The sequence below is a fragment of the Centrocercus urophasianus genome, unplaced genomic scaffold, assembly GCF_019232065.1.
Source record: "Centrocercus urophasianus isolate 14NV4802_14NV808 unplaced genomic scaffold, USGS_Curo_1.0 seq_13, whole genome shotgun sequence".
Lineage (NCBI taxonomy): Eukaryota > Metazoa > Chordata > Aves > Galliformes > Phasianidae > Centrocercus > Centrocercus urophasianus.
The window spans coordinates 47,493,036-47,513,389 of NW_024884475.1; the positions used below are offsets into that span (position 1 = coordinate 47,493,036).

Sequence of the window (20,354 nt, forward strand, 5' to 3'; positions counted from 1 at the left end):
ATTTTTATTAATTTTTATTAATTTTTATTAATTTTTATTAATTTTTAATAAAAATATTTTAAACATTTAATCTCATAACAACAAGAAGAGCCAAAGTCAGAGCACCATGCTGTACTTTCCATGATCAGTTAACCCCACATACTGTAAAGGTTAATACAGTTTGCAAATATAATCATGAAGTCTCACTTAAGCTGTCACTTTCACAAAAGCCTTCCTCCCATTTGGAGAGTTAGGTTTTATAACAATCTCCGTCTGCCTAAATCTTCTAAAAGTAGGCAAGTCAAGGTTCTTTCTATCTGTACCTAAGAATATTCAAATACACCAACTTTACCATTAGTACTGCTAAAATAGAGTTCTTCTTCCTTAAGATCTTCAAATGACAAACGCTAAGAAGGTATAAATTTAAAACACAACTCAACTTTGCAACTATGTTCAAGTGCCAGAACTCACAGTTTTTTTATGTTTTAAACAATAGAAGCAATCAAAACAAGTAAGATCTGGCAGCAAATGAGATTCCAGCTGAAACATAATTTGGATTCTGCCTGGAAAATGTGCAGCAGTGTTACAAGAGCTCATCATTTCTAAACAGTAAAAAGCCTTCATATTTACAATGCATTTGTTTTTGTAAAACTCTACCTGAGAAAAAGAATAATTAAAAACAAAATGAACATCTTTCAAATGCTTATTCCCCCGTCCTACTAAGAAAAAAAAAAAAAAAAGAATAAAACCACCAGTAAGAGGAAATCTCACAGCAATTGGCACACTCTGAAGCTGCTAATTGCTTTTATTTCACATATCAGCACCTGTCACTGTAAATACCAGCTAATCACATCAAGAGTATTGTACCAGCAGGTGAATTCACCTACATTGCTTCCAGCTGGCTGGGAAAAGAAAAAAAAAAAAAAAAAAAAAAAAAAAAAGGAAAGAAAAAAAAAGAAAAGAACACAGCAAATATTGCTAAATACACAAACATATAAAAGTGTTTACCACTTGACTCAGCAGCTCAAACAATATCAATGAAACTGGTCATAAAATCCTGAGATTCTGTCACATCTGCTCTGTAGTTATTTAGCAATGCTGTTTTGCTGTAAACTTAATGGAACTTATGTACAAGAATGAATAGACCCCCTAGCAAGAACATTTGTAGTTCAATGCTTAACATATATCACTTCCATATCAGAGCTAGAGTAAATGTAACGGTATCACCGAGGTGTTTCCTTCCCCCATTACATCAGAAATGAAATGATAATTTGGTAGGAAGCATTAGAAAGAAGCAGGTTAGCTTGAAGCTAATGAACTGTAAACAAAGACTTAAAAAAAAAACAACAAACAAACAAAAAAAAAAACACAGACATGAGGCATTCAACCCTGTCACTAACTTGCAAGTGCCAATCCAGTCATTTATAACTAAATCAGCATGACAAAGCAATTTACATCATTAAACTGCATGTGTTAAATATGTATCTCCCACGGAGATGAGTAATTTTTTCTCAGGTATGGATGAGCAGACTATGCAGAAAGTTAGGACTCTAACTCAGTGACTTTAAATACACTTCTACAGAGTACTTTTAGCATGTAGTCATAACTTCTGTTTATGCTAGCTAACACAGTGACATAAACACACTAGAAAACATGTCATCAATGTTCTCAAGCTCTCAGAAAAATGAATCCTGGATTCACTCGCTGCAGAACTGAACTGCTATGTTCACCATTTGCAACATTATCTTTGAAGAAATAATCATTGGGATTTTACTTATCTATTCGTACTTGACTGCCTGAAGTTACAGGTACAGATACTGTTTCATTCACTACATCTTAAAATACAGCAGCTATTGCAGAATGGCTGTAGGTAGGAGAGATAGAAAACACCACATGCAGCTGCAGATACGTACAACAAGAGCTCCTTTGACAAAAGCTTGATGTGGCCTATTATGAATTCTGTATTATTAGGTGCTTTAAAGTTGCAGTGACAGAAGTGAATCTTCCAAATAAATAAGTTTTCTGACCTAGTTCAACAGCAGACCATTAAAGATGACTACTGTAGTTTAAATGTTTTCTACAGCCTCTTAACATACATCTTGGAACATAAGGTAAGAATCATTCTAAGGCACAGTACATAAGCAACAAATAACCTGACTTAAAAAAAGATACATTGAAGTGTGCTTTTATTACCAAAACATTGTATTAAAGTATTTTAAAGACAAAGAAGCATTCAATTGTTTTTGAAAAGGTGTACTCATTTTGCTTGCTTGACTTCCACCCCCCCCTTTTATTTTTTTATTTTAAAATTTTTCCTATTAAACTCATGGTTGCACACACATCACATGTACCCCTAAAACAATCCCCAAGATGCTAAAGAAAGTGATTAAACCAGTTTTTTGTGGGTTTTCTTTTTTTTTCTTTAACTACTATGCTTTAGGTAAGTAACTCCATGTTTGCAGTGGTAAGATGCTATAGGAAAATGTAAGCACACAACACACTTGTGACAAATCACTGTGATTAAGATTCATAATTTAATTTACAATGTGGAAAAATCAGTCTCACATCCCATTTACTATCAAAATATTTCAACATTCCTTGAAAACGTGTACTAACAGGATTTCCTCTCCATACAAAGACATTTTCAGCTATTTTCAAAAAAAGTTCTCTCATTTCTCAATCTTTTAATTGAGACTTCAAAATCTTCACTATTCTTCAGTTCTCTTTCCTTGCTTGCTAACATTTGCATGTAATTTTCTTTTCAAGGGAAAGGAAAACCGGGACTAAATCTCAGAATGACAACTATACATTCTTAAAATAAATCTCCTGTATAGATACAGAGCCCTTTCTCCTTCCTGCCCTTTATTCCATATTTCTGCCAAATACTTGTTTTTAAATGGAAAAGTGAATGTCTAGACAGTGGTTATTATACACTACTTTTGTTTATTTAGCTGTTAAGAAAGCAGACACAGAAGAGCTGTTGGACACTTCATCTCTGTACATGCCATATGATTACCTGTCTACTTTATGAGCCTTTTTTGAAAGTTTTTTTTCCAATGACCAAATCTCTACTTCCCAAAAAATGGATGAAACATGGCACTACTTGGAAGTGAATATAGAATAGATAACTTCGTGCAGTATTGAGAACCACAGTTTGACTGTTAGATTTGCAAAAAGTAGTTGAGACGTAAGGTAACATCTATTAAATTCCCGACTTAAGCGACTTCAGTAGTGAGACACATTAATTTCAGCCATTTCACTTAAATGTTGATTTTTAAAGCAGAATCCTTCCAGGCTAACTGTGAATATGCCAGCAGTAACTATAATTTTGCAGTTTTATCCACTTTCCTGAAAGTACACGGAGTCTATTTTTTTAAAATCTTCCTCTAAAATACCTCCCTGAAATCATTTAGAAATAATTTGGCAAATAAAGGAGATGAAAAAACTACAGCTCAAGTTTAACAACACTACACAATGTGAAAACAGAACATATTAAGAACTGCGAAGCATCCACATCAACATATATTTATACTTGTTCACATGATTTCAAAACAACAAAATCAAATAAATATTTTAAACAGTGATAACTTGGGAATCTTAGCACTTTCCCCCTCTAAGTTTAGACGATAACAGGGTAAAAGAAATTAAATGCAATCTACTACTTGTTCAGCAGGCTGACTTTGCAAAGGGCTAAAAACCATGAAGTGAAACTGAGTGAATCCTGGAATTTTATTACATGCAGCACCTAGGGAAGAAAAAATACATAACTTGATAAATTTAGGATTAGAGTACTTTGTCATCTAAATACACTAGCCAACACCCAATTTCTAATTCTTTTACAATGGTATAATTACTTTTTTAGAATCTGTTTAACCCAAGATATCTTGAAAGTATTTAAAGTAAAAATACTGTGCTACTGTATAATACAACTCAAAATTGTACCATAAGTTAGGAAAAAAATATATCTATCTTTCAATCCTGATTAATTTAATGAGTTCCTCCAACTCTAATCTCTTAAACACAGAACTATGCGAAATAAAAGATCAAAGAATGGCAATAAGCAGACCAACTAAATAAGCTGTGTTGATTAGCAAATTATATTTGCTACTGATCTGAGAGTTTGCTAATGAGATGCCTGGCACAATGACTGATCTTGGATTGCTTTGAAGCTATGCTTAAGAAACACAATCTCCCTGCCTTATGCCATATTTTTTTAAAAAAACTTTAAATTAATCTTACACAATCTAGGAGAACACATAAAGGTTGTAAATATTATTGATTTTTATGAAGTCTCACATAAATATTGTAAACATCTAAAATATAAAAATGCAGAGGAGAAATTAAAATATCTCAATTTCACATGAGGACAGTTGTCCTGATGACCAGCCTTTGATATTATGAATGGCCACATCACTGCAGTATTTAAAGAGCAATAAGTGACTCCTGTTTTAAAGTCTACCATAAAGTTTGCTTATCTGTGACTTATTCAGTGTCAACAGTATTTTCCTGTTGAGCAAGATACATACCATAACTTCCAGTTGTATTGGCACATATAACAGCACCAAAGAACTTTGGAACATGCTTCTGAATCCTGGAAATAACCTTCTGACAGGCTACTGTCGGGTCTGTTCCCATCCTCATATATTCCACTGCCTGATAGCTAAAGCAATTAAAATAAAATAAAATAAAAACACCTCCCATCCAGACAATTAACCAAACTCAGGTTAGATATCACCTTGAGAGATTTACAGTGCTTTGAGTTATGGAAATAAACTACAAATCAGCAATTATTATTCAATAAAGTGTTATTAAAAACAGTTCTAAAAGGGATTTTAAAGATGTCATTTATACCATCCATTATTCTAAGGCAAGACCAAACCTGTGGTAACCTACTCATTTGCAGCAGAAGAGGCTAAGCCACAGATCAGTTTAATAACTGTGAAAAAGTAGCTGAAGAGTTTCTCGCTTTTATTTTTTAATGTATAACTAAGTTTCACATGAGGAATTATTACTAGTTTTCAAAATGACCTATCTGTAGGCAATCTCATTTGTTAAAAAATAAATAAATAAATATCAACACCACCAAAACAACCTATGAAATTACACACAACTCACCCCTATTTGTTTATTCCAGAAAACATTAAAAATATTTTCCAGGAGGCGCAAGTTTCAGAAAAAACTCAGAATTGAAATAAAAACTTTTATAAATATGAAGGTATCATCTTCAGATAAAGACTCTGAGCTACCTTCAAAATTTTTGTAAGAAAATATTTTAAAAATAATAATAAATCTTATTCTAAATGCAAAATAATCAAGATGAATTTCCTTTGCATCAGTCTACAAATGACAACAGAGGCAAAGATCTTTGAGATAGATCACTTGCATTTCCAAGATATCATCAGTGGTAAAACCTACCGACAACCCAACCTTTTATTGCTGTTTACTTTCAGAAGCAGAAGATTAAATGACAATGCATAATTTACTCAAAAGCAAACAGCACTAAATTTTGTCTTGATGGAAGATACATAAATAAATACCTCAACTTGTTACACTAACAAACACTCATCCACAGATAGCATTAACTACAGATGCCATCAAAGTGCCTCAGAAGAGACCTTTCCTTGCATTCTCTGACTCCCTATTAGCTTTGTTTTTTAATAATAATTGGAATGGTTCAAGTTATTGAACTGTAACTATCTAAACATATAGCTAGATTTCACAGAGGTATCCTCAATAATCAAAACAAAGTAAGATGTCACTTTCTCAAAAAAAAAAAAAAAAAAAAAAAAAAAGCAGTCAGAAACTATTAGAAATTTTGCCCTTGATTTGACACCTCCTGGTTTTCTGATAGATCAATTCTATTCTTGTGAGAATGTGTCTTCATTTTTATTTCGGAACACTTAAACATCGTGAAATTAAGTAAGATCTGCTCTACAATGAACCTGTGACTGTCTAAACAGAGCTCTCTAAAACTAACTGAAGCAAACATTAAATGTTTTAAGCATTACAAACAAATTTTTCAGGCCGCTAAGGAACAATGTACATTTTTACTGATTAACCTCATAGTGAAATCCAACTCATAACTATTGTGAGTACCTGATTCCTTAAAATAATATAAATAAATAAAAATAAACTCCGTTTATTATTTTGCCTTTTATTTCAAGACTGTCTTGGAACAGTTTCACACTCATTCAGGACTGCAACTTTTAAAAACATACATCTGTCAGAAGGCATCCATAACTGCCAGTTTCAGAAGGAGTACTTGAGTAATACGAAGGCTACTGTTTTAGATTCCATAAAGCATCAGTGCTCATTATGTTCAGCTTAGGCTACTATAAAGCTTTCCTTTTGAGACTGGCCCACTAGAATGACTGTCAACATTCAGTGATGTAAACAGACATATTTTACAGTTTATACAGCCACAATGACAGCACTAAGCCATCTCTTCCAGTTTCAAATTAGATATTACATAGTCTTTTTACAGTGACACTTCCCTACGTTCCTTGGTAATCCAAGAGTCACTCATCATATTTTCTACAGTTTATAAGACTTATTTCTCCCATAGCAAAACACTTCAGAGAAAAAGCTCATCTGTTCTGTTAAAGAACATGCAGGTTGGTAATACACATGTTACTGCTGCCTGTCTGCTCTCAGCTAGGCAGAATTTCAGTGTTAAGTTGTAAGGATGACTTGATCTTGCTACTATTCTTCCTCCTTACATTCCTTTCTCTCCCACTTCAAGAACCAATAAGTCAAACAATCTTTCAGTCAACTACACAATTAGCTGAGCTTCCATTTTGCTTCTGAAAGCTAGCAAAGTCTGCCCTAAGGACAAACCTGGGTAAGAAACGCATCATGGTGTCACCATCTCCAGTGGCTGCAGCTCCTCCAGCTGTGCTATCAGCATAGGATCCTGCTCCAGCTATTGGAGAATCTCCAACACGACTGCAGTGAACAATGAAGAAAAGTATTTTACTAAAGAGAACTGAAATTTACTAATACCATTGAGATTATACTAATGCAATAGCTCTTGATCTGATATCAGAAAGTTGTTATGGCTTGAGTACACCTTTAATTTTGTCAACTTAATCACCTCCAGCTGGGTTAGGATTAAACAGAACAGGAGAACAGAACAGTCTTGTCATAAAAACCACTGAGATCTGTGATAACTTCACTGATCTGAGGCTTAGTCCACCTTCAGTATATGCCTCTTTGTTATCATCCTGAATATAGTTGGGGTGGTAAGGTTTAGCCAGTGGGCAACTACTACGTTCAATAACTCTTGCTATATCCAGAAGTTGTTTGAATTGGTGGAAAAACACAATTCCTAATTGGGGCAAAAAATCTCAAAGACAAAATACAGGCCTGAGTCTCTGATTCTATACACATTTACTTAGAGAATGTGCACCTTTCAAAAAGGCTCACTCATTTCTAGTGACTTGGCTTAAATTTATTTCACAAATACGTCAGTTTTTTGTATGCCTGCATGGGCAATTAAAACAACCAGAAAAACAAATAGTTCTTCACACATGTTGTATCTGTTTCTGAGCATTTGGATTTATGGTAGTGCCTTGCAATAACTAAGATGATTTCATGAATGTCACTCTCTAAAATATATGCTGTTTCACATTAACATAAGCTTAACACAGGAAATGAAACAAAAAACAAGCTTTCTTAGCAAAATTAGAGATACTAACCCCGGAATTTTGTGGACGCCACCATTAGTAGATGTCCCAGAAACAACGGTTCCACTCTTACCAATTACAACCATACCTAAAATTTTCAACATGTATGAAACATACTCAGACACACTGCAGAGCAATTTGTTAAATCGTCACTTTACATCTTACCATCAAATAGAACCACAATATACAGACTTTTAAAAGTTATCAATATGCTGAAGTACAGAAGTACAGAAAAATTGTATTCTTGAAGTTATTTGTAAACTTTTCCTATTCTGTAAACAGATTAGAAGAAAAATGTAAGTATGCTTTATTTTATACATTTAAGAACAATTTGACAAACTCTGCCTCTGGCAACAAGTCTAAGTTTTTACTCATTTCTCTCACTTCTGCAAAGCCTTTTAAGTTAGTCTGACAGCTACACGGGACACGTGACCTAAGTTAACTACAGTCAAGATAAAAATAACTATTTTTAGCCTTGATCAGTTTTCTAAGCATATATACTTGTCCAGCCTGGTGTGCTAAAGTGTCTGAGGGAGAAGCATAAGATAATAACAAGTAAGAGAGAACAAAAGAGGAAGGAAGTGGCTGTGCAGCCAGTGCACTGGAAAAATATATCTTATGTTTAGGAACTTGATCCTAACAAATAAATAACGCAGTCTTGAAATCACTATAAACAGGAATGACAGATTATGAATTCAGTTTTTATATGAAATACTTTGCTTTAAACTCAGCATGAGTTGATCAATCGAGGAATGAGGAAAAAAATAGGATCAGAGTTACCAAAGGCTGTTACCAATAGTATCGTGATTATGAATGTTTCTTTGTGAAATGGTCTCTTCTTCAAATGAAACTTTTTCAAGCCGCTTATATGGTCCACAGGATTTTGAAGAATCTGGTACCACATTCTGTAATTATATGCATGAATAATAAATTTTACTTTATAACAGATTAACGTGAAAATGTTGCACTCAATATCTATAAACGAGTACACAATTCTGCAGCTGTACTGATGCTCTACACTTGGTTTGCTTAAAGAATGAAGACTGACTTCTCGTATTTTCAGGTGAAAAGGTTTTTCAAGTAAACTGTTAATGAAACCAGATATTCTCTTTTGCTTAACAGAGTGGTCAAAAAAGTTCATTCTTCAGCAAAATGAAGATTTTTTTTTTCACAATTAAAAATGAGAATATGTATTGGTTTAAAATGGCTCAGCAATGCAGCATTTTAGGTACAAGAAACAAAAAAGACACTGCAAAACACAAACCTGCAATAGCTACACCAAAATAAAGCAAGCCCATCACAAAAGGCAAGTTTAACACACACAGCTGCACTGATCTGACACAGTTCTGCATAAAGCCACTGTATTTATGGCAGCTAACTTCTACTGTAAGATTCCATTCCAGATACTTATTCATGCATCAGAAAGTACTCTCACTGCCTTGTTTAGCACAAAAAGTTCTGCCCAAATTTAGAGATTTAAATAAATACATATATATATATACGTATATATATCCCATACCAAAACTCTTCGCAAGCAAGGTCAAAACTGCATGATTTAAGAAGTAAGATCTATTCATATACTCCTCCCGAGTCCAAGCATTTGATAAATCCAGGTTTGTTCTGTGTATTACATGGAACAGTTATGCTCCAAATGTGCAAAAGCAAAACTTCAACATAAGCTGAAAGGAAGAGGTAATGTTGCAGTAATATTACTGTGGCTACCAAATACCACCCCTTTACTGTGACTGCATTGTACCTTCCAGTAGTTTGGCTGACAGCTTTGATTAAGCCACCTTGAATACACTGAAAGAGATCTTTGGGTAGTTAGATCTTCATATGGAAACCCCATGCGTACAGCAAACAGGGAGGCTTTAAAAACAAAAACAAAACAAAATCTTAAATACAGATGCTATCAAAGCCTCTTTACACATAGAATAATGGAAAAATGGCATCTTCTTATGAAACACATTTATGTTTACAATTCTAAAAAAAATACTTTTTTAAATAAAATCGTGCACATGTATGTTTGTCCATCATCCTTTCATGACTTTTCACATCCTTTCATCCTTCTGTTGCTATTCCAAGAACCAGAGTTGTTATTTTTTCTTGTCTGAACTTTCTCACTCGGATATTGGTCTAAGTATTGCAAGAACAAAAGAAGAAAAGGTCAGCCTCACAGCGATTATGAAACTCTGCAATCTATTTGAGACAAAACTGAAAATTTCTCAGCAGGCAATAACCAAAATCATGTATTTTTCTCACTTGTAATTATTCTGCACTGAATCTACCTCACCAGACTCAGTTCTGTGTTGGTATAACTGAAAATAACAGCCTTGTCCACATAACTTCATTACGCAAATAATTATTTTCCTAAACTGGAAAACATAATGTAAACCAGTATTTAATTCTTTCATTTCTTTAAAGTACTCTGATATTTGCTTGCAATTGGCAATGGAACTTTCTGAACATTTATTCCTTCTCTTTACCACCTAATTTTTTTTCTCAGCACTATCTATTAAATCTCTTGCCAAAGCCACTTGCAACCTAACTGGCCAAGTGCTTGAATTAAATAGCATCTGCAAATCCATCTCCCTTTTTTCATGTCTTCTATCAAAACAGTCATCACCTGCTCTATTGCCATACTTTACTCCTCTGCAGAGTAATAGAAAAAGCTGGGTTGCATTAATTTCTCTATCATTCTGTACACATTAAAATCTTCAAGAATCTTGTATTTTATCAGCTTCAAAGCAGTAATTTTTAAAGTTCAAACATTTCTTTTTAAGTCCCAACTTCAGCAGTTGCATAGACATTTCTTTTGGAGCAGCCCCATACGTTTTAAAAATCTTCAGTGATGAGCTAAGTAACCTTTCATTAACTATTCAATACTTTTCTGCAACATATATTCTTCTGAAGCTATTGTTATTCTAAAAGCAGCAGCTTGTTCTTTAAAACCTAAACTATTCCTCAAGCTTGCAATTTTTGCTCCTTTACAATGCCCAAGAACACACCTCCTAAAGTGATTTTCTATATTCAGATCTTCACAACTGCTCTTAAACTATAAAAACCTATATATAAAAATATAGTATTTGTGCCCAGTATACACTAAAATAGTAATATGGCACTGTAGCATCTTATTTCTGTCATTCTTTAGACAGTTACTCTCTGATTTTAAATGAAATATTTGCAGCTAGCAGCTTCAGTTTCTACAGTATGTTGAATGAAATCATTTTTATATCTGCTCAGTATTATTAGCTAAGCCTTGGGATTACAAGTTAGTAATTGGAGTTAAATTGGTAAAATATCATAAAGCTATATTTTTCTTTTCATGTGGAAATGATGGATTAAAATCAAATTCATACACATGTAACAATAAACATTTCAGCACTATTTAACAAGATTTACTTGTTTGTCAGGGAATACATCCACTCAAGATTAACAAACGACAATTTTACAACATAAAGAGGTTAAGACTCAGAAAATGTAAAAGGAATAATTACCTGACTCTCCCACTAATAATGTATGCTTAGTGTGCTCAATGACCTTTCGTGCTACACCAATTGCATTTTTCACATGTTTGAGATCTGCAACTGCCCCAACTTCCATAGTGTTTCTGGAAGCAAGACATATTTAGAACTCATTAAAAAAAATATATAGTTGCATAATTTGTATTTTGTATTTGGCAAAATCTTTCTTTGCGTAAACTGAAAAGTCTGTTACTTTAACGTACTGCTTTAATTGTCCTGGACCACGAAGAGGTGGGCACCACATTAGCGGAGAAGAAATTCACATGTACATTGATACACTGGAACCTTGCATAGGTTGGGGGATGTTGCTCAAGTAACAGTTACTCTACCTAGAATAATATTTTCGATAGGGTAACTTTGTTACACAAATTCATAGCCAAACCAAACACCAGCAATTACTTTCTAAGCAGGACAGCCTAAAATGGTAAATAAAGTACAGAAGACAATGGTTGTGGAAGTGAAACACTTACAGAATTAATCTAAAGGGAAAGCTTAGTGTGCTACAAACTCTTCCCTTCACAACTATTTATCAAGAGCTGGATTGCTAAGCGCAAAAATTCCCTAATAGACACACTTGGCTGTTCTTCCACTAAGTGAAAGAAGAACTTGCCCATAGTTAAACCAGTAAGACCACTGTGACAAATTTTACATTAAAATGTGTTAAAAATTACAGAGATTTTTTTTTCCCCTTCTATCTTACCCATCCATAATCATTGCATCCAGTGTTGTTTCCCCACTTTCATCTGGGCTTCCTCCATATCCCACACTCCCGTCGCACTGGTCAATCTCACACTGACCACAGCCTTTCTCAACAGCATCCAGCTCTGAACCACCCAACTGTAATGTTCTCCATGCTGTAATCAACAAAATAATTCAAGGTCACCAGTGAAAATAGTCTCCAGTACTGCTTTAAGACTGTTTTCTAGATGGACACTATGAAAATGCTCTATATATGTGGACTTAAAACAAACAAACAAAAATGACCTCATATCACTATTACTTGTAAATTAAATATAGGCAAAATATAAACACATATTCAGGATAAATTATTAATTTTCTAAACACTGTCGTGTTTTTGTTTTTTAATATCTAATCAGTGTTTCTGACTGAGAAACAAAGCTTTTTTTTTTTTTTTTTCCTGACTGAGAATGTATTTTTATTAATGTATTGTTTAATTACTATTTATTGTTCATTACTTTTATTTAATAATTACATTTATGTGTTATTTATATATTATTTAATAATGATAAAAACTCCTGTATATTAAATAGCCTCTATTCAGAACCAACAAACTCTGTACCGGTGTCTATTTTACAGGTTTTCTTTTATGGGGAGTTGGAGGGTGAAGCAGGCTAAGCAAAACTTTCACCAAAACAAAACTACAGAATAGAAAGATCTGAAGATTTAAAAACGATCTAAAAGCTCATCAGTAACCATGTAAGAACAAACAAATAGCAGTCTACACCTTCCCTTGTTCAACTCTCAGTCTTCTATTCTTCACCATCTAGCTGATTGCACTGTTTTTTAAGACATCACAGATATGCCAGCTGTACATAACTTTAATAAACTGGGCCTGTAGGCTCTGTACACGTGCAGCATTTCACAAGGTTGGACCTCAGGCAACATTTCCAGGATGCCTGAGCTTGCTGCTACTGGTGGTTGCAATCCTACTTCCTCCTCCTGCTGCTGCTGGCTCTGGTGCTCCACATCTGCCATACACAGTACAGGCAGAAGAAACACATTATTCAGTCACAGCCACCTCCAGATGTTCCATCTCACACATTCACAGAATTGTAGGGGCTGGAAGGGACCTCTAGAGATCACTAGTCTAACCCCCTGCCAAAGCAGGCTCCCTAGACCAGGCTGCACAGGTAGACATCCAGGCAGATCTTGAATATTGCCAGAGAGGAGACTCTACAACCCCTTTGGGTGGCCTGTTCCAGTGCTCTGTCACCCTTACCATAAGTTCTTATGCCCATTTGCACAGAACTTCCTACCTTCATCAACACTGAATGCAATTACATGAAAACTGGCCAAGGGCAAAACAAACAAACAGCAAGGAAAAAGTAACAAAGCCTAGCACCCAGCTCTGCATATAAGTGTGTTTAATGAACGTGGGGAGTACTGCTCCAATTCCTACTCCATCCATTGCTGGGAGCAGTCTTCCCAAGTTTTTAAAAGCTGCAAAACAAAGGCCTTGCAGTTCTCCAGTCAGTATTTCACTCATGACTGACACAAAGCTTCACAGGTAACTCATTTCACGACTTCCCTAAAGAGTTACTTACAACCCAACTATGCTAAAACAACCTATAAGCCCCTTTAAATCACTATGCACATTTATGCCGGCAGACTTGCACTAGGCAAACCATTATTAGTAGTGATTAACAGGAGTGATCCCAGTATCACACCGCAGCCCTTTAATGAGACGTCTGCCGACCCGACCCGACCCGACCCACCTCCCACCAGCTCCCCGAGCCCCCCCCCAAACACGCCAGCGGCCGTTCCGCAAGACGCGCACCCAGCCGCCGGCACTGCCCCGGCCCCCCCCCACCTGTCTCTGTGGCCTTCCTAAACGCCCAAGTGTTGATGACTAGGGGCAGAGCGGCGCCGGCCGCCCCACACGGGCCCACCAGCTGCAGGGCAATCAGTACAAAGCAGACTACCGCCGTCGCCATCACTGCGCTCCGTCCGGCGGCGCTTTCGCGACATGGCGTGGGGGGGGAGGGGGAAGCCGCGCATGCGCGGGGCCCGGCCGTGGTAGCAGGCAGCCGCTGCAGGCAGACCGGGTGCTGGGCGGACTGTTGCGGGCGGCGGTCGCCGAGATGTCCCCTTGCATTGCAAAGCCATAAAGCACGTGCGTGGACTAAGGGACTTTAGCTGACTGCGGGGTGCATTCAGGGCTGGCTGTGTTCAGGCAGTTGCTCTGCAGCAGCGTTAAAAACCGTGGCTTCTGCTTCTACCAGAGGGAGTAAAGATAAAATACACAACTTGATGAAACAAACAAACAAAACAAACAAAAAAGAAAAAATAGGAAAAAAAATGAAAAATTCAGCTTAGTGTCCCCAGTTCTTTGCGATAAACAAAACAAAAACTCATTGCAGCTTTCCAGTGCTGAAGGGAGCTTGCAGGCAGAAGGGGGACTGACTTTTTACATGGTCTGAAAGCGACGGGACAAAGAGGAAGGGCCTTAAATGAAAAGGGAGGAGGTTTTAATTAGATGTTAGCAAGACATTTTTTACTCAGAGAGTGGCGAGGTGCTGGATAGGCTGCCCAAAGAGGTTGTGGATGCCTCATTCTTGGAGACGCCCATGGCCAAGCCAGATGCGCCTTGGGCAGCCTGCTGGTGGGAGCACACAGTCCGCGGTCGGAGGTGGAACTGGGTGGTCATTAGGGCCCACCCAGCCAAAGCCATTCTACGATGATTCTACGACACTGAGCCAACCACAGTTACACTTTACCATCACTGTAGCAGATCTTGTATTTACAGTAACTCCTTACTGTAAATCTCACCTGCATGACAAGATCAAAAATTGTAGGTATGCATAAATTGTAAGTGTGCCCAAGCTGGCTGAGTAAGCCTAAAGCAATATGATTTTTATTGCACCAAATGATTCACACTCTTTGGAGTTAAATGGTGGTCACAAAACAAATGTACTATCCTTTACAACAGAAGTCAGAAAGTAATAAAATATAGTTACACTATTGAGTCTGAGTTTAGTAATAATGACTTTGGTTTCTGCCAGTTCCCTACAGTAAAACTGCAGGCAACCCAGAGAAAACTCTTCTCAAGTAAGCACTGTTGGCTGATTTGTTTCTGATATTACTATTCTGATATTACTATTTCTGTCATGTATTTCTCCATAAAGCTTCTAGGGAAGAAATAAGGGCCAAAATAAAAAATCTGATTTAATGTGACCTGAAGGAAAACAGAGAACAAGATTTTTGGCAAAGTAATTCAAGTAATAAGTGAAGAGGAAAATATAATCAAACTTGCTCTTAAAGTTGATACATTCATGATGTTTTTCAAATATTATTTTCTTTTAACCAGATAAAATTAACCATTATGAACTAATAAAACTCTGCCACTAGGCTGACCATAATCCCTTCTGGCTGACATCTTGATTATCAGCTGGGTTGATAGTATTATTCTGGTTTTACATGCTAAATTGTGAAAATGATTTTCCCAGTATGTGTCAAACTCCATGAGTCAGTTCTGCCACATCTACCTGGATGCTTGATTTACCCTCTGTCTCTGATACAAAGTACTTAAAAATGGTCTTTGAATTTAAGATTTGTTTGTATTGTCATGAAAATTAGGTGGTCTTTCCAGTCAGTTCTTCCTACCCAAAAGTAAAAATGTCCTTCGTGTCCTGATACTAATACCTGACAGCCTGTAAATAAATAAATGGTGAGACTTTTAAGTGTTTCTGCAGCTGGAAAGCAAATCAGTGGTTCACTTATCAGAATCTTTCCTCAAATGTGTAATATTGAAATAATATTCTAGAGAAAGGCTTCTATGCACAAGGGATTACTGAGAGGATCTACAACAGAAAGCACTGAGATCAAATGGCACTGAGTAATTAATGAAAAAATACCAGAAGAAATTCACCTCTTTCATGGAGTGTGTCTATGCCTACACTGACCATAATCTGACCTCAATTACAGCTGTGTGACCTAACTTAGCACCACCTGTTCAAAAGTGCATGCCTAGCTCCTTTTTGCTGTCTCAATTTTTCCTAAGTGTGCTTTGAAATCTAATTAAGTATTTTAATATATTTTTTATTTGTTTACAGTTTTATCTTGATTTTATTTACACATTTGAATATTAACATATACAACCATATAGAAACCAAACTTGAGAGTAATTTTCTTAATAAAAATTATTAACTGTTTGATAAACATTTGCTATGAAGCTTAGAATTTTGAATACGTCTTGCTTGCAATTAAAATGCATTTTTGAATTACCCTAAGCTGCAGTTTTATGCTTTGGGTAAATGTGTGCTCTCCATTTTTGAAATCTTTTCTTTTTCCCTCTGATGCCTTTCATGGCTTTGTCTCTTGCTACATGTTTACTCTCATTGACCAAATGATACTGGAAGAGTTGGATTTATTTATTTATCATGGATATCCCCTTCATCTGCCTATTAAATCTTCTAGGAAATACTTTCATGCTCTCTCTTAGGAATAGTGTGAGAGGAGCCCTTTGTACATATTTTCAAAGCTACTTAGTTATCCTCCTCTGAATCGTTCTTAAAACTCAACATCAGCTTGAGATCTGTCAAAATGTGCAATGTTGAAGTCAGAGGATTATCAAGACCTTTTGCTTCCCGTGCTTTCTTTGTGTTTTCTTATCTTCTTCTTTTTCCTTGTGTTATGTGTGTTTTACTTGCACTTTTAAGCTGTAAGCTCTTTTGGATAAATGTTGCCATTTTATTTTAAGTTTGTACAGCATGCAGCACTGATTTGTCCTAGTTTTGCACTCCTTGATGATACAAAATGCGCGTTAATATATTTAATAAGAAAAAATACAGATGCTGATTAAAATAACCACACAACTATTAATGGTGTCTAAACAACAATTAATATTTGTATATCCGTTGCTAAAGCTGTTTTTTGTTGCCTATGTTTTTAATCGTGTTGCTCAATTGCCATAGATTACATTCTTACTTTTCAACCTCAAAATAATTATTATGTATTACAGAATATCATGTTCACACAGTATTGTTTTGGCCTGTTGCAGTGTTCTGTCTCAAAACAAGCTAGGTGAAATATATTTATTTCCCACAGTTTTTGCACTTGTCCACTGCAATAATAAATTTGTCATATGGAACATGTAATGGGCCACTTTACATTGTTGAAACTGCTTTTTTATTACAACTGTTTGTAACTTTATGATGTCTTCATAAATGTGATCCATGGCAATAATAAAGTTGTTGGACAAATACAGCAAGTTACTGTTTGCTTCCTTGAACTCTGAAAGTTGTCTCAACTTTGTTAATGATCATGTTTAAAACTCTCAATGTTAAGAGGAAGTTAACCAGAAACTTCTATTATAAATACATGTAGCAGCTTAGAACATCCATGTCTATTTCAGGTGATTTGACTATGTCTACCAAGACATTTAAATAGGATTGCCTTTGAGTTACCATTGTCTAAGACTAGAGAGCATATCAGTATGTAAAACACTGTGGTGTTTTCAGGGTTAGAACACTATAAAGTAACAGGTAATTTCTCTGGTAGGTAATTTACAATTTTTGAACCTTGATTTCAAAAAGAAAACTGTGTGATGTCTACAGAGTTCTCTGACCAAAGTGTTTTCTCTGAAGTAAATAACTGTTGCTTAGGACACACTAGTACCTTCTGTACCTTTTCATATGTTCCCTTGTTAGTCTGTGTATACTGCTGTATTGCTCTTGTTTTATTCTGGCTTCTGTGTCTCATACTGAAGTTCATCTACATACAGCTGCTGAGTTGTCACAGCCATGCAATATTCCATGTAAACATGGTTGAAAAATGTTAAAGACATTTTAAGAATGGGGATATGTAGTTGTAAAGTGCTAGCTTTTACTTGGTGATGTCTGAATTAAATCTGTCTTCAGCTCTGCAGCTCTTCCAAGCTACTGCAGAAGTGTACAAATCAGGTCAAAGTCATTTTGAGAAACTATTTCAGCCATTCAACCATTTCATACCATCCATTCAGTTATTGTCCTTTGGAAATTTCTGTGGACTCAGATCCTAATGACAGGGGTTATTAAGTGGAAATTGCATCTTATTTTGCCTTCAGACAGACAAGCTTGAATGTCTGACAAAAACTCTCTAGATAGCATTTTACCAAGTATATTTTAAGATGAATTGACTGAGATACAAAGCACAGAAATACAAAGTTATGAGCTAGCACTACGTTTTGAGTTCACTTTTATGCCAGAAATTGACCTTTATATTGATTAAATCATAGGATATGATGCCTGGAGACAACAGGGCAAGCCAACAGCAGCAGCTATGAGTTTGGGTTTACTTATTTTGTGAAGAGTTAACCTGATTGTTTGAGTATAATAATCTCAACCTTTCATGGTCACATCATTGCAGAACCAAAGAATATAAAGGAGATTGCATAGAATGAAACAAGAGCAGCAGTTTTTCTCCTAATTTTGTGTGTTTTCATCCAATGTAACTGTTTCTCAAATTCAGAAGCTTTTTCTTCAGGAAAAGGAATTGTTTCTTACATTTGCTGTCTTTGATATCCACTTTTGGAATAAATTCATGTGTTAAATTCACCACATTTCCTAGATAAATCTCAATATACTATGTCTCTTCCTCTCTCCAGGGTTGTGGTTTTATATTGCATTCTGGATTTAGATTTTAGAGATGCACTGAAATTTTAGGCTACATTGCTTTTGTATTATAAATATGAATTCAGATTTTGAATAAATAATAGTTGAACTGACTGTCAAGCCCTCACTGGTGTAGATGATCCCACTGGCTTTTTTGGAAAAGTATCTGGTAAATGACTACTCTCTCAGAGTCGTCAGTAGTCATCAGCAGAATTAATTCAACTAAGAGATACATAGGTTATTGCCTGGAGCTCTATGCCATGCAGGGTGTATAAGGTCATTTAAAAAAAGGGACGCATATCTTTCCTTCTGACCTGGGACTCAATTAGTTGGAAGCAATACATGTAATGGCATACAGGGTAGCTATTACTAAATCAGCTTAGGATTGTCTATAGTTATCTTTTCATTGTCTTGACTTTCATGAACCCTTTCATATGTACCTTTTCAGATAAAAATGATCTTCTAAAATGTTAATCAAAAGCATCACTAAGCTAAAAATTCCTCTTGGAAAAGTTCAGTGTCCTTACTGTCTGTTCATTCTCCCAGTAGCCTTTGAGTTCTTCTTTATTTAGAAGCAAATCTAGTTCAGCTAAAAATTTGAAATTTTACAACCTTGCCAATCGCCATAACAATAACATCTGCAGATCTATTCAGAAAGGTAGCCTCATCATGTAGGCTTTACTTAAAAGAGCTGAATTTCATAGATTTATATTTCCGTATTGTTACAAATCACTTGTCATTACTTTTTTGTTTCTAGGATATACATTTTAATGCATGTCTGTTACCTAGATTATTATTCTTATGTTTAGAAATGGTGGTTGCACCCTCCTTTCTGCTTAGTTTTCAGTTTATGCACCAGTTATTGTATTTTATTAAACCAGTCTTACACAAGTTAAGCACCATTAATTTGAGTGATAAACAGAGGCATAATAATAATAAGAGACTGGAATAATAAAAGACTTGAATTAGAATGTATATTATCTGACTTTCTTGGGTTTATCTATTAAATAGATTTTTTGAATGAAATAATGGGGATTAATTCTGGAATTTTGATTAAAAAGCTTCAAAACCTTCATAAAAATAGTGAATAGAAAATGCAGTACATTTGTTACATTTTACCACTGGTAGCACTGAACACAATATGGCCTTTTGCTGTTTTTCCCACAGAAATTTCCTGTACATAAGTGTACATACACATATTTAAATAACCCGCTCAAATTGGCAGATTAAGTTATAGAAAAGCGGAAAGTTATTAGGACTTTGTTTCACTTAGCATATTTGGAATATCCTAAAACTTAATATAAAGTCATATAAAGAATAATGCCATACTTAAACTATGGAGTTGCTGTATAGACCTCCATTCAAACAGGTCTTAATTTTGAGCTGCTATGGTATAAAAAGCCTTATTATGACTCAATAAAATAAAATGATCAAGTTTCAAAATAGAAATAATACTTTTTGTGTTTGTTTGTAAAAATAGTCTGCCAGAATTTTCACTTAAAACATGTATTTGCTGTATAACATTTCTTGTCAAGAGGAGCTACATTAACTGTTTTCCCTCGTTTATCACAACACATTTCTTGTATTATATATTCTACCATGTATTATTTGTATTCATATATGAAAGGCAACTCTGTGACTTTAAGATTGAAATTCATAATAACAAGCAATAAAAATAAGTGGGTGTCTTTTATTCTACAGGCATTACTCCATTAATTTGTTTTAGTGAAATCCATTTCAAGAATAATAGATGGTGCATTGTGGGTTGGATTAACCCTTGTACTGGTAAATCAGTACTCTCCAGAAAGTGCTCAGAATTTGCATAAATATGTTAC

The 20,354-nt window shown here is 35.3% G+C and overlaps 1 protein-coding gene across 1 annotated transcript; it reads right to left on the minus strand.

The window, feature by feature from the left end:
* Positions 1–2,494: 2,494 nt before the first annotated feature.
* On the minus strand, positions 2,495–13,892 carry AGA (aspartylglucosaminidase). Its single transcript, XM_042812530.1, has 9 exons — positions 13,740–13,892; positions 11,889–12,042; positions 11,162–11,274; positions 9,421–9,533; positions 8,458–8,569; positions 7,677–7,752; positions 6,817–6,924; positions 4,506–4,639; positions 2,495–3,724 (listed from the first exon to the last, which is right to left on the minus strand). The coding sequence occupies exons 1-9, from the start codon at positions 13,861–13,863 to the stop codon at positions 3,624–3,626; spliced, it is 1,035 nt and encodes a 344-aa protein (XP_042668464.1). The 5' UTR covers positions 13,864–13,892; the 3' UTR covers positions 2,495–3,623.
* Between the last annotated feature and the right edge of the window lie 6,462 nt (positions 13,893–20,354).

Coding starts and splice junctions, on each gene's coding strand:
- AGA (XM_042812530.1), bottom strand. CDS start 13,863: ATGGCGACGGCGGTAGTCTGCTTTGTACTGATTGCCCTGCAGCTGGTG. Junction 9,534..11,161: donor ATTATTAGTGGGAGAGTCAG/GTAATTATTCCT, acceptor TTGTTTTTAAAG/CCTCCCTGTTTGCTGTACGC. Junction 7,753..8,457: donor TCATAATCACGATACTATTG/GTAACAGCCTTT, acceptor TGAAAATTTTAG/GTATGGTTGTAATTGGTAAG.